The sequence below is a fragment of the Rhinichthys klamathensis genome, unplaced genomic scaffold, assembly GCF_029890125.1.
Source record: "Rhinichthys klamathensis goyatoka isolate OS25496 unplaced genomic scaffold, OSU_Roscu_1.1 h1tg000566l_1, whole genome shotgun sequence".
In the NCBI taxonomy this organism is placed as follows: Eukaryota; Metazoa; Chordata; class Actinopteri; order Cypriniformes; family Leuciscidae; genus Rhinichthys; species Rhinichthys klamathensis.
The window spans coordinates 863,575-877,976 of record NW_026607032.1 but is presented as its reverse complement, the minus strand read 5'-3'; the positions used below and the strand labels follow the sequence as shown (position 1 = coordinate 877,976).

The 14,402-nt window shown below is 40.7% G+C and overlaps 1 protein-coding gene across 2 annotated transcripts in view; it reads right to left on the bottom strand.

The window, feature by feature from the left end:
* Nucleotides 1–5,080: 5,080 nt before the first annotated feature.
* The window catches only part of ptch2 (patched 2), a 37,463-nt gene continuing 28,141 nt past the window's right edge, over nt 5,081–14,402 (bottom strand). For both annotated transcript variants that reach the window (XM_056239477.1, XM_056239478.1), the window contains exons 15-22: nt 14,096–14,238; nt 13,817–13,997; nt 13,434–13,714; nt 12,214–12,351; nt 11,974–12,116; nt 7,760–8,150; nt 7,160–7,667; nt 5,081–7,022 (exon numbers count right to left, since the gene is read on the bottom strand). In XM_056239477.1, coding sequence (XP_056095452.1) covers nt 6,988–7,022; nt 7,160–7,667; nt 7,760–8,150; nt 11,974–12,116; nt 12,214–12,351; nt 13,434–13,714; nt 13,817–13,997; nt 14,096–14,238 — 1,820 coding nt within the window. In that variant the 3' untranslated portion in view covers nt 5,081–6,987. The remainder of the gene's footprint in view (nt 7,023–7,159; nt 7,668–7,759; nt 8,151–11,973; nt 12,117–12,213; nt 12,352–13,433; nt 13,715–13,816; nt 13,998–14,095; nt 14,239–14,402) is intronic.

Sequence of the window (14,402 nt, the reverse complement as noted above, 5' to 3'; positions counted from 1 at the left end):
AGGCTAGCTTTAGTGGGTTTATTTAGTAATTTTTGCAACTTGACGTATAGAAACTTGACACGTATTTGCAACTTGATATGGATAGAAAAGATCCGGATGAAGATTCTTCAGAAATAATTCTTTAATGTTGAACAGGAAAAATAAATGGATATGGAGTGGCATGATGGGGAGTAATTTCATCAACATTTAAAATAATATGAATCCAACATGAATAGAAACATTACATGATTTCTAAGAACTTGACGCATGTTTTGTCTTCATCTTGAACATCCTTATTTTTTAACAATACACAATGAAATTGATTGAGGAACTAGTGGTTACGTAGCCTACTGTGTCTTTATCATAGACAGTATAAGAAATGGACAGACCCATCTCATTGGAACTCAGTTGAGACAGTTAAAGCCCATTTTTAGCGATTTTTGAGCACTTCCGTTCCTGACTCGCAGACTCAAACCGACTCAAACTAAGCTTGATGACGTGAGCAACCTGTCTGACAGACGTGAATCTTCTAGTAGCTGTGCGTGAAAATTGCCAACGTTAATCTTGCAGAGACGGGGAACTTGAGCAAAGAGTCCTTTATCGTGAGTGAGCCGGAGTAAGTATTCCGTTGCTTTTATGGACTCATTATCTATGGGCTTCTCTCTTGACGGGACGTCCCCCCGATTGCTTGCGAGCTTCTCCTCCTGTCTGTACGGTAATTTCTGTACAGCGCGACAGAGTGTCGAGTGGTTATGACGCAATCGTTAGCCTATTTTTACTAAAACTGTTTCTACGGGGCCATAATGTAACATAGAAGGTAATGGAGCCCTTTATACATTGTCGTGTTTCTTTAGAAATAAATGGAGTCTTTAAACGCCTCAGATGTAAAGTTATTCGCTGTCAAAGTGACGCCAAAATGAATGGTAGTCAATGGAAATGCTAACGCAAGTGAAGTTCTGCTACAAGATGGCGGTACCCGGCCGGCTTCAACTTCTGGTCGATGGATTACCCCCTTGGTCTTTATTCAGCTTCAAAGGTTTATCAGATATTATGGTGCTATTTACATTTACAAGTGTCTTACTTTTACACCATATACAAGTGTCTTACAAGTCTCTTCCTTTACAAATACTTTTCAGTGTGTTTATCCAATTTAACATGTCTATAAATAAAGCTTAAAACACAAGTGCATTCTTCAAACTGTATGAAAGCTGGAACTGACTGTTGTGGGTTTTTTTTATTTTTATTTTGCAGTCTTTATTATAGTCTGAACAGCACCACCTAGTGATCAAGCACCTTCATAACTCCAGATTTGAAACTTCCACTTGCAAGTTGATGCATAAGCTTGTAAATTCTTGCACTTTTTGCTCTAAATCATGAACTATTTTAGATCCTCTTAAACATTACACTTAAAATCTTACTGACCAGAGAGGCGTGATACGTCACACTGCAATTACAGAAAGTGCATGGTTCAATACTAATCGTCAGTAAATTGCTCATTCCAATTACTGGTAAAAATCTGTTTTTAAATCAAACTGTTTGTTTTTTAATCACAAAAAATTGCTTAACTTTGTGTTAAGCTGTAAGCAACTTGTAGCAAAGAGTCTCTTTTACCAAAACTGTCCGTCTTGCATTAGCAGAAAATGTCTCCAAACCTGTAGTTTACTGTAAGTTTTTCATATTAAACTTGGTAATGCTTAAATTAGGTTGTTTTTTCTCCAATGTTGCATGTAAAATCAAATTTAATAAATAAAAAAAAGACACTTCTAACTTGCTCTCCAAAAAAGCTTCAACAGATCTTTGAATTGTCTTCACTACCCACAAGGCCACTTCCATGTCAGTACTATGAATGTGTTTCAAAAAAGTGCTACAGATACCATATATGGACAGACATTTAAACCCAGAGCACCCGAGGACACATATGGCGCGGCTTTCAGCGCTACACAACATGTTGTGCTGGCCACATAAAATGGCTCTGCCTGTCTCCTCTCTACGTTCATTACGTTTTATTACCTCTCGCATGTGTTTAATTATAATCTGATGTTCTTTTACCCAGAGTGCCATACTGCGCACAACTGCTTTATGATTATTCCCTCTCCTATTTCGAACGTAGACAGCTCGGCCCTGCGAATTGCAGTACAATTTGTAGAGAGCATGCAGTCTAGAAAGATTTACATCCCCAAATAAAGCCCTTGAAGCACACAATGCAAAATCTAACATGGCTGGCATTCAAACTGTTATTGTTTTAACCAAACAAACCACTTCTAAACACTGGGTTTGCATTACAAGTTCGTATTTAGGCCCTTCTGTAAACATCGCTGGGCAGAATGAATCAATTAAAAGAGCATTACGTTAGTTCCTGTTTATTTAAAACATGTTTACACTGCAGGGGCCGGCCTGAAAATTCATATTGTTTTCTGCACTGGAATAGGACCTAGAAATTGCAAACACATTTGTTAGTTTGAAGTGATTTCTGTAAATATTGATCTGTGCTCTGTATAATGAGGTCAGTGAACTAATGAGGATAGGTAAACAAGACCTATAGATGGACACAGACTGATTCCTTGCTGCGGCTTCTCGTTTCAGTATATGTAGTAGTGCTTTAGTTTAGGTGGATGTTTCTTTTATGCTAGACATGTTTAGACAAAATACTGCATTGATTATTACCAGGTACCAGGGCAAAACTGACAATGATGACAAAATAACATCTGATTTTTAGATGTTTTCATAAATGTTCAAATTGTTTTAAAAAGATTATGTAAAATGCAAAACTTATGATTATCACATGTGATTGTGAACATGTTAAATATTGAATTATTTAAAAAAAAACTGAGTTTGATTTGAAATAGAAATTTTTGTAACAATGTGCAAGTCTTTACTGTGACTTTTGGTGAATTTAATGCATCCTTGTGGAATACAAGTATTGTTATTATTATTAATTAGTGTTTGTACAGTATTTTGATCATCTCTCATTAATTTCAATCTGGAGGTAAACTTGTGGGAGTTGTTTTTGTCCCATATCTAAAGAAAGAGTAGCATCTACTATTTTACATGCCAGCTTTGTTATGAAATTTTCCTCACCACCCCTTTCCAGCCATATCAACCCTCCGAAAACCATAATACTGGCTAAAAGAGATAAACAGTGAATAGAAATGTAATCTTTTGACCCATTTTCAGTCATGCCGAGAGGGAGAGACCCGTGCCAGTCACCATAAATGTAAAGCACACACACACACTTTTAACTAATCAGCCCTATTGAATTCAAGCAACAATGAGCGCTCATCCTCTGGCCACCCAAGTAGCACAGCAGATCATGTGTTCCTTCTTTTGTTCTCAACCAATTTTTTCCCCTCCTCCTTTTTGCCTGCCCCAAATAGACACTGATTTGCTCCGATTGTTGCCATCCAGACGCAGCAATCTGTTGTTAAAGGTGTCAGCTGTTATCTCACCCATATATTACAGACTATTTCAAAGATTCTTTCAGTTTTTGCCAGCTTCTGCCCTCCATATCTGCCAGTGCACACACACACACACACACAGCTCTATCTTTCTCTTTAAATCTCATTCTCAATCTGCTCTGATAAAGTTTATAGAACTGAATGGGAGGCAGAGTCAGACCCCCCATTTTGTTTTGCACAGTGCCAGTGTCGTTTGGCTCCCGCAGCTCACGATACGCTGCCAAAGCCAGACATGAATGAGAGACAGCCCTATCTCTCCTGCGATCATCTCTCTCGCTCTAGTTTCCTCACTCGGAGCATGTTCAGTACGTCACAGAGCAGCTCACTCTTCAGGAAGATATAGTTAAACTACGTCAGCTGTCCTAATCTCAGTGCTTCCCAGCGGAAGCTGTTGATAGCTCTGGACCTCCAGTGAAGATATTTGGTACTTCTTCTAACTGCTTGTATATGAAGATTTTTGGTGCTGAATATACATATATATATATATATATATATATATATATATATATATATATATATATATATATATTCATGGTCACAAGCTCCCTGCGTCTTGGCAGATCAAGGTTTTTTCTACCTTGATTTAGTGGTTATAACCATAACCTGTTGAGATTCCATCATATACTTTAATGTGGAGGCTGCCTAAACTTTTCATGCATGATTTAGGGAAACATAATTGACTTAAGAATGGGCATTTGAATGAAAGTGTATGTGTTTTAACTGATTTGCTTGTTGGCCCATAAACTTCAATTTTATATGCATTTCTCAATACGTATGTTTACATACACAACTTTTTGTGATTTTTTCCAATTTTGAAACTTCCGTTTACATGAACAAATTTGCACAAGGTATTTTTGAATCTGATTGAGAAGATTCAGTTCAATTATTTTTTCCCCACTATTGATTAGATTATTGCAGGTCTACACCAATACGATCAATATTTAATTCAAATCAAGTTCAGTCAGATCCATTAATGTGTTTACATGAAGGCTTTTCAAAGCCATTGTGCCATTACTAACAGATTAATTGGGTGCATGTAAACCAAGCTTTTGTAAATGCATAGCAAGGAATTCTCATTTTACATCAGCAATTTTGACAAAGCAGAAGCTTTCAACATGTTCCTTTTGATAAACTGAAACTCTAACATGTAGAACGAGATCATGCCCCACGGCCTCAGTTGTTGCTCTCCGACTCCATGAGGCAAAACCCTTGACCCGCTCGCTGTCTGTCCTGATACTGAGGGGCCTCGACAGTAACTTCAAAAGCCAAAGGTGTATCAGATTCAGACAGGCCCGAGGAAGCTGACAGATGAGCCCGTGTTGTGGGAAGCCGAGGAATTTACAGCACACGCCTTTCATCTCCATTGGTGGGCTTATTGTACTGACGAAACTAGCCTGGGGAGTCATAACAATAAAACAGGAAGTGTGGAGCTGATACATCTAAACTGCCCTCCCCTCACTCCCCTAATCACCTCTCACATCATAACAGCATTTAGTCGCCCAAAATAGTGATACAATTTATAAATAACTTCAAAATATGACAGTTTTTTTAATAAAAAAAAAGCCAAAGCCAAAGTCCGTTTTTTTTCCATTTATTTTGTTAGTTGAATTCCTATAAAGGGTGAAGGAAATGATGGTCACAAAAGGTTTTTCTTTTCTTTTTTCCCCATAAAGTTTTCTGAAGTCACAGTGATTTAGACAACAACAAAACCAGAAACTTCAATTCTTTACATAAAGAAGGAAAGGCAAAGAGTCTACAGAAGGTGGACAACTGTAGCCACACCTTTCCTTCATTATTTGCAACAGCAATATGAACATTTCAAAGCCTGCTCCACCCATACTCCCCCCCCCCCCCCCCCCCACACAAAAAAAAACAAAATCTCAGAAACAAATAGATATAATTATATATTTATATTTATAATATATTTACTCTTTAAAAATATAACTTCAGTCTAGTGACTAACATCTGTACAAACTACAAAAATAAAAATTTAATATAAATAATTTATATGGCATGACATACATTTGAAACAAAACCCCTATGCAGGACCCCCATCCCCTACCCTTGTCTCCTGTCTGCCCAAGCCACTCCTGTCCTTAAGCTTTACATGTGCTTTAGATTGCTTATTTTGCCTTGTCTTCCAGATACAGTAGCTACTTGGTTTGTTTCTGTTAAAACATATTTTGTTAAATAAAGAGATAGAGAGTGAGAGAAGCTGCCACTTACATTAACACTTTTCCCTGCATTTATTCTGGCAGTGACTTGACCAATACTGAATGAGTGAGCTTTTGGCTGAAATTGGACCTAAGAAAGAACTGCATTGCATACAGAAGACTAGCACCATAGCTATTTATCTGTCCCTACACTGGCCTTATGGGAGAAGCCCAGAGGGCAACTACCAGGTAAAGTATTGCGCAGGGCTTTTGTACAAAGCAGGGCTATGTACAAAGCAGCCAACAAGATGACAAAAAAAGAGAAAACAAACAAGCAAAACAAAAATATCCTTTTGCACACACACACAATTCCCTTTCTGAATGATATTTGGGTAAACTACACGTTTGCCGGATGTCTCCCAAACTTTTGCTGGGGCATATATAGTGACAAACTGAAGCTTACTCATGTATGGCTAAAATAACCATAGAGGAAAAGCAACAAAAAAAATGTAATTTAACCACCACTTCAAGTATATAAATGTAGCCTCCAAATGAGTATATAACGGAATAATGGAACAGAAAACATTAGATCCATAGTTCTGCTGTTCACTACACACTGTATAGACAGAGCATTTCATGCTAACAACAATGTGTAACACCATGAGAAAAAAACCCAGATGATAATATTAAGCTAACAGTCCATATCAATGACAATGCTGATCCTGAACAGTATAGTGATGCAACAGTTTGACAAATTAATTTTTGTAAGATTAAAAATTAAGAAGGCACAATGGTTGCTGTCAGTAAAAAAGTTCAATAAATACAGGAAAAAACCTGGAAATTTCAACTGAGAAAAACTGTTATCTATATAGGTTTTGATTTTGTACAGTGCAAACAAATATAAGTCAACATCTTTGAACAAAACAGATAAGCTTCCTATTGGCTGCAGTTTAAGAAATTGTTAATATAAAGTTAAATCTTGGCTTATGTTGGGGAAAGGGGTACTGCATATTTTCAAGACACATCATCTTAAATTTGAAGAGTAGCAGCAAAAAAAAAAGAAAAAAAAAAGAACACTGACCTTGCATTTCAATAACCAATATCATTTCACTTATTTTTACATATAGCTCATTTTACAATCTATACATCTGACATTTACACAAGAGAATACACCAGTTATACAGCACATTTTAAAATAGTTTCCCTCTTTTTAGTATTAAAATATATATATATATTTATAAATGTCTAAGAAGACCTTTTTAATAATTTTAAAATAAATCCTCTTGTCTGTGTGAGGTCTATGTACAGTTCAAAGAGATAAAAGACACTGGGCTGGGGTTGGGAACTTCCCAAAAACAGCCAGAGATTCCAGACAAAGGGATGTGGGGGCTGGGTGCAGTCTAGCAATCTTTGGCTGCTTGAATCCATGCACCACCTGTTACACACGTAAAATATAGAACATGGTCACGATCAGTAAGGAAAGATGCCTGCTTTTTCAAAATAATCTAAAATACACAAATCTCTAGTATTGGGATTTTAAATATTAAGCCATAAAAAGGTTAAAATCTTTACCTAGTGTCTGGTTAGCTTGATGCTGGCTTTTTTCTGTGGATTCCACATCTTGAAGTTCTAAAGAGTCCCTCTTATAATGTGTAGCTTTCCCATATGTTTGAGAAGTCCTCTTAGAGTCATCAAAAGAGTCTGACTCGTTATCCTCAAAACCCTCGTGCATGTAACCCTGGTACGACCCCGGCAAACTGGGGTGCACTGCCACTGTCACAGAGGCTGTTGCTGTAACCATGGTGATGGCATTGTTAGAGCGCTGCAATGCCCCAGGGCTGTGTGCTGGGGCTGTAGTCCTGTTTTGCTGCTGCCCTCTCCCTGGTTGTGGCCCTGGGCCACACTGAGTAGTCCTACGAGGACAGTGGGCCCTGTCGCTAGGTAAATGTTGTCTCCTCTGCCCTTGGTACTCGTGTTTGTTGTCCCATCGTGTGATCTGCGAACTGACCGAGTTGACAGCATTCTGCGTTGACTCGCTGTTCTGTCCTTTAGAGCTGCTTTCATCAAAAGGCTTCACCACCTTTGAGGCAAAAACAAGCACAAATCACATTACAAAAGTGTTCAATGGCAGCTACATCGTAAGCAGTCATATTTTCTGTCAGGTCGACTTACTGTGAGCTTAGGGAAGCTGGGGTTCTTGCTGGCTTCAAGCAGAATATGAGAGGTTGGCGGTTGAGCTGGTGGTGTGATGTATGTGCTCCTGTCACAGTATTTATACTCCTCCTCGCCGATGCCAGAGGTTGTCGTAGTTTCAGAATAGTATTCAGAGTCAGAGGTCTCAGAGAACGCCTGACGTGGTCCCTTGGGGATGTGCCCAGCGTAGTACCCATGGTGGTTCATAGGAGGAGGCATGGGCTCAGGAGAGGGACTTTGCAAATGATTGCCGTTGTTAGCGGGTATGACCTCAGCTGGTGGGCCCATAAGCGAAAGCAGTACAGGAAGTAGCACCAAACCGTTCAGGATCCCCAACAATGTCAGTATAGCCAACACTGCAAAGAAGTATCTGCAAAAGAGAACACAAATGAAGAGAATATTAAAGCTAAAGCAGCCATCAAACAGCATATTCAAACAATATATGAGACAATATGGTCATCATCCAAGAGAGGAAGGTCATATACAAGACTTCTTGTAGGATGCTCTTATCCATCGTTTTTTTCCCTACATTCCCTTCTCCTTGCTTCCTCTGTCCTGGCGACCTGACAAAGCTGAAGAGAAATTCCTGGGTTCCATCTTTATAGCTAATGCTCACTCTCTCTCCCTCTGGGAGCCCTCATCTATCACCACTGCCCTGCCACTTCCTGAGGAGATGTGTTTACATTAGTGCAGATTCTACGCGTCAGAAATAGTCACCCCTCTCCATTGCTTTCCCCCCTCTGGTTCCCTCCCTCTGGCTAAAAGCTGCCACTGCTGTTAATGCAATTTTCTCCTCAGCAACTTAATACCCTCTCTTATTAAGATCCTATTTCACCCTGGCCAGGGCATGCCACCTTTGTGTTTACACTGGGAAGGACAGGGCAGACCTTTGCTTTCTAAATTTTTCTTCCTCTTGCTCTCTTCCCTCCTCCTGGTCCTCAACAGCCATGTTGGTTTAAGAGCTAATCACACAACACAATCGTGGATATCTGCTAAAAGGTATTTCTTACACATGTGCAATAAACTGTTCTGCGCAAACCCTGTAAAACTAACCCTAGAGTCCATCAACAACAGTTCCTGCATTCAACAAATATTCTGAGTGCGAAGGGGATTTGTTCTGAGAAATATCTCTCTTATTAGTCCAAACTGTTCTGAGTAAGACTAATACTAAGACTAGTTATTTTCTAAATGGAGGTGACTAATGCAGGAACATTAATCCAGTGCTGAAGACAAGCAGGAAACACCACCCTCCAACTCCAAAGCCAAGAATCTGGAGGTCTGGTTGGCACAGGCACTAGCGGGTCTGGTAGAGCAGTGTAAAGGGGTGCAGAGTTGCTTAAGACTGAAACCGTATGTTTGAACGAAGGGGCCTAGGGAGAGGGTGGTGAATGAGGTTTCCCAGGCTTTAGCTCTTGGTTGAGTGCTAGATGTTAGCAGTAGAGGCTAAAGATATAAGGCCGAGAAGTAGAGGCTAAAGATATAAAGCTGAGAAGACCATTACCGTATTTTCCGCACTATAAGGCGCACCGGATTATAAGGCGCACCTTCAATGAATGACCTATTTTAGAACATTTTTCATATATAGGGCGCACCGGATCATAAGGCGCATAAGATACTGCAGTCAAACGTTTGACTGGGTTTGCGTTATGCATCCACTAGATGTGCTAAAGGGAATGTAGCGAGTTCGCGGGCGAATTTAATAACGCGGAGGGTTATTAACCAATTGATCCAATTAACCAATTGATCCATATATAAGGCGCTCCGGATTATAAGGCGCACTGTTGTTTTTTGAGAAAATTAAAGGCTTTTAAGTGCGCCTTATAGTGCGGAAAATACGGTATTAGTTTTGCACTGTATACTGGCTTGCGTGTTAACATGTAGGGCTCACTAATAAGCTGCAGGGCTGTGAGGGTGTCTGCTCCTCTGTACTCCAGCTCAGAGCATTGAGGGAGGGCTCTGATTCACCACAAGAAAGACAGTGCATGAGAAAATTAGAGAGCACTCCAGTTAAATGGTTACACTAAAAAGAGACAATTCAGCTGTTTTAGCCGTGGTTCAGAATTCTGGAGGTAAGAAAAAGAGGAACAGAATCTGGAAAAAAGTATGGAATGTTCTTTTAACCTCCCACCCTCTGACCATTTTTGCTTCCGTCGCATCTACAAGAACCTTGGGTTTAAGAAAGAAAGACAGAGGGGGAAAAGTTCATCTTTGGCATATCTGCTTGGAGCATTCCAGACGTACAGTGGAAACTGCTGTCCACTGACCCGTCTCCTCCAATGAAGCCATGTGTTTACTTTGGCTGTCTGAGAACAGTCAAACAAATGAATCAAAAAACCCTGTTAAAAAGATTACAGGTCTGACGGTCATCGCACCACTGAACCTCCATTTTGGATCTATTTTGGTTTTGTCTCAATCACGGCTCCCTAAGGAATTGAGACCTGTACTGTATCACAGAACCTCTGGTTTTAAAAGACTATAATTACCTATTTTCAGTCATTATGCACAGTCGGGGAGAGGTAATATTTAAATTGACCTCTAAAACCCAAATTTCCAAGGTGGCCCGTCGGGGTCTGTGCATACAACGCGCCACTAACGGAGACTCTGGTCAGAATTATATGCCATTTTTAGACCAGAGACTGAGCTATGCTATGGGTTTCTCAGATGGAGAAAAGCAAGTCTGCTTTCATTCCCTCCACTCCTTCCTCCCAATTCTTTCATGTCTGATTCATTAACATAGATGAATCAGACAGCTTGAGTGTGAACCGTTTTCTTTTTCAGTCATCTCTCTCTAAGGTGATGGCTGAAAACAGTTAGAAGAATCACATAGTTTGGGTGACACTTTGATAGGAGTTTGAGAAAGGCACAATCATCCTTTCATCACAGTTTGTAATGTTCATTGAAAACATGAAAGCTGTTTAAGAATGGAAAAAATCAGACAAAGCAGCCAACCATCTCTGGCTGCACTTATGTCCACCTTTTGTTAGTTAAAGGCGCTCATTCTGTCTGACAGTCCTGTATACATGAAAAGATTGGAAAAGGGGTGCATGTTTATTTTAATAAGTCAACATTCCGAAAGTGGAGCATGATTTATTTAAGGAGTAAAAAAGAAAAAGAAAAAAAGGGGGGAAAAGACTAAACCATCCATGGGCCCCGCCTGGGTTAGACCTCCAGAGTAGACCTAGTGTTAGGAATTCTGTTGTTTATATAAACTGTAATCTTTTCCATTCCAAGTCAGGGGTTGGAAAGGGTGGCTCGTTCTAAGAGGGGCCGCTGAGCTTGTTCTCCTGTTTATTCAGTGTCCCATAGCCAGGAGATGTTTACAGCAATGTATTTATGCTACTCCCCAGCTAGAGGGCCAGACCTCTCTCTCTCTACATCTAAACAGGACCTAAACAGGACCTCCCACTGTGAATGCCCCAGTGCTGGCACACCGCTTGCACCAAATGGTTTGCTCCAATCCCCAACCCCCAATCTTTCCTCCAGCTTTAGCACTGTCCTAAAACAATCTGCTCTAACACCCTCCTGCAGTTACCTGGAGACCCAAACTTCGTCCTCATATCCAAGTTACTCTTTGGTGCAAAAAGTGGGTGCTTGAAAACAAATGATCAAGAGGCATATTTTAAATTGTCAACATGCAGCTATTTTGTGCGGGGTCCTCCAACTAAGTAAATTTTGTGTCATGGGTCTGTTTTTGGCAGCTCTCAAGGTTGTGGTTTGCTTTCAGCAGAGCCCAAATCCAGTTGAAAAAAAAAGACTATTTGGCTTTTTTTTCTTCCTGTGAATCAGGCATTAAACCAGGCGGAAAAACTGCCCAAATGCGATGGGTAGAGGGAGTTCACAACCAAATGATTGGACAGTTGACCACCTCCCTGCATTCAGGGTGCAATTGTGTGCATGTTGAGTCACCGGACAGTAAGTTGTATATTTACATGTTTACAAGCAGCTGCTGCACTCCATTGATGTTTCCTCCATTTGTTGTGCATTCAAGAAGCTCAAGGATGTTTGTAAGAGTGCTGTGGTGGTCTAAGGGCAGTTAGAGACTGACAACACCAGGTGATGGGGAGCCAAACGTTACCACCTGTACCCTAGAGCCACATGGACAACTGTCTCCCTGACTAAGGCCTGCCACCATTTAAAAAGGCAGCATATGGGCCGACCTCAGAGACCTGCCTGGAGAAGTGTCAATCACTCACCTCATAATGAAGTCAAACTCTGAGCCAGCAAGCATGAGCACTCCCAGCAGAGTGGAGATGGCGCCGTCAATCACAGGAGCGAACATATGCTCCATAGCCACGGCTGAACGAGTGTTCCTGTCCCCAATGGCAGTCAGGAAACCCTACAACAGTGAGAAAATAGAGAGAATGAAAATGTATTTCTGCTATTGAAATCGAATAGAGCAAATACTGATGAATTACTGTGCAAGATGATCTTACCAGCGCAATGTGCACAGTAAACTCCACTCCAATACCAACGGAGGCTATAAGGATGACCACAGGAATGGCACTCAACTTGATACCAATTAGGCCCATGATGCCAAAAAGTTCCACTGTCATCATGGCCAAAATAAAAACCTGGGAGCAAAAAAAAAAAAAAAAAGACTAGCACGTTAGCAGCTACATCACAAGAAACTATGTGCATTGAAATAGCTCTACATGAATCACAATGCAGAAATGAATCACTGGGCCAATATCCTCTACATTTCACTGTCATCTGCCCCAAGTATCAGATTATCTAATGGCCATGTCATGGCCATTCCCCATGTCTTATAATTTTCAGGAGTACGGAAATTAGTGACCATTCTGCTCTTGCGTTCCAGGTGCAGTGTAGTTCTTAGTGTTTTCCTACTCATGAGAAACTGTTTTTTAATTCAATAAATAGGGAACTTGGTTAAGTTTTTCCCCTTAAAACCTTTGATGTTGGCAGGGGTCCCAATTTAGTCATGCTTTAATTGGAGATGGTAAAATCCATTTTACTGTGGCTCCATATAGGCTGTGAAACTGAAGATGACAGAAGCGATTTTGAGTTAAAAAAGAAAGAAAGAAAAAAGTGCACTAAACAGTTTGCTTTATAATTTAAATAAATGCAATATGCATTTACACTCAAATGAGTTTGACATATTACAGCTATGCCAGAAATACATGTCGACCAAAGCCAATGGCTGCTTCTAGTTTCCTTGATTCTTCATGTTGATCTGAGGAACCCGCCAGCCTGTGTGAAACACCTCCTAGCCCCTAAACTAACCCACCCACTACCCCCACTACATCCAGTCCCTGATGGATGGGTTTAGCAGGCCAAGGTCGTGACTGGGCAGATCCGTCCTGTCCCCAAATTTCTGGACAAAGGCAGTTGGAGGTAAAAGCCTTCAGGAGAGCTTTGCATTTCTTCTTTAGAAAGTCTTGCTGCCCTCATTTGAATGACAAAAGAGATGAGGGGGAGAGTATGTATATGTGTGACTGTGTGTTTATATGTGTCTATGCATGCAGCACCCTCTAGACAACTCGCAAAGACCCTCCCCAGAAAACTGCCCTGGTGGCAAAGTTATTGAGCTGTGTTGAGGGGATCAGAGAGAAACAAGAGAAATAAGAGAATAGAGAAAAATGCTAGAAAAGAAGAGAGTTAGAAATGGATTAGGGTGAGAGGAAGGGAGACTTACAATGATGCCTGCGGTCCAAGGGTTGAGCAGGAGGATGGCGCACACCAGGAAGGTACAGGCAAGCACTACGCTGATGGACAGCAAGAACCAGTGGCGCAGACCAATGTACTGTTCCCAAAACAAAAAGGGGTAGCCATTGGGATAGTTCTGGATTCCCTGCCGCATGAACTCCTCACAGATTGTGCGCACACTCTCAATGGCTTCAATGAAGTCTGAGGCTTGTCTGAGGCCATTTAGGTAAAAAGGAAACTGAGCAAATTCTAGAGGCTCTGCCGCAGGGACTGAAAGAGAAGAGAAGTAATGCTCTTAGACACAAACTTCTGAAACATATCCATAAATACTGTATGACAACCTGTATAATGTCACCTTCTGGGTTTACTTACTGCGAAGGTTCTCCCCAGTGGTGTCGTACTTATCATGGATCCACTCCCGAGGATGGGGGTAAAAGTTGGCTTGGGAGGCGGCATAGCCCAGCGGATCATTACTGACCCATACCGTCAGGTAGATGTAAAAAACCTCTGGTGGAATGAGACCATCCTCATCCACCAGGCGACGGGATGTAAGCTTTAAAAGAAACAAAATGTGTAAATGTAAGTTTTGGGATAGACGGCAAAGTTTTGAAGCAGTATTTAAACTGAATGTACCAATAGTTGACAACACACCTGGCTGTAGTTGAAAGGGTCTTTCTTAGACCCAGTTTGTATGAGAAGCTTGTAGGCCAGTGCTCCATCCTCTGTGCCATTGCGATAGCTGTCAGAGGTGATCCTGCCAGCTTCCCAATCAGCATCAAATGTAGCTTGAAGACCTACATGGATCATGCACATGTACAATTAGACCAACTGTGAGAAAGACGTTCAAACCTTCCTACTTTTCTATTCACAACTCAGTACGCTATGGCAGAAGATTGTTAAAATCACTCCTCCCTTAGATAGGGGGCAAAAAACTTGGGTCAGATTTAATGCCAATCCA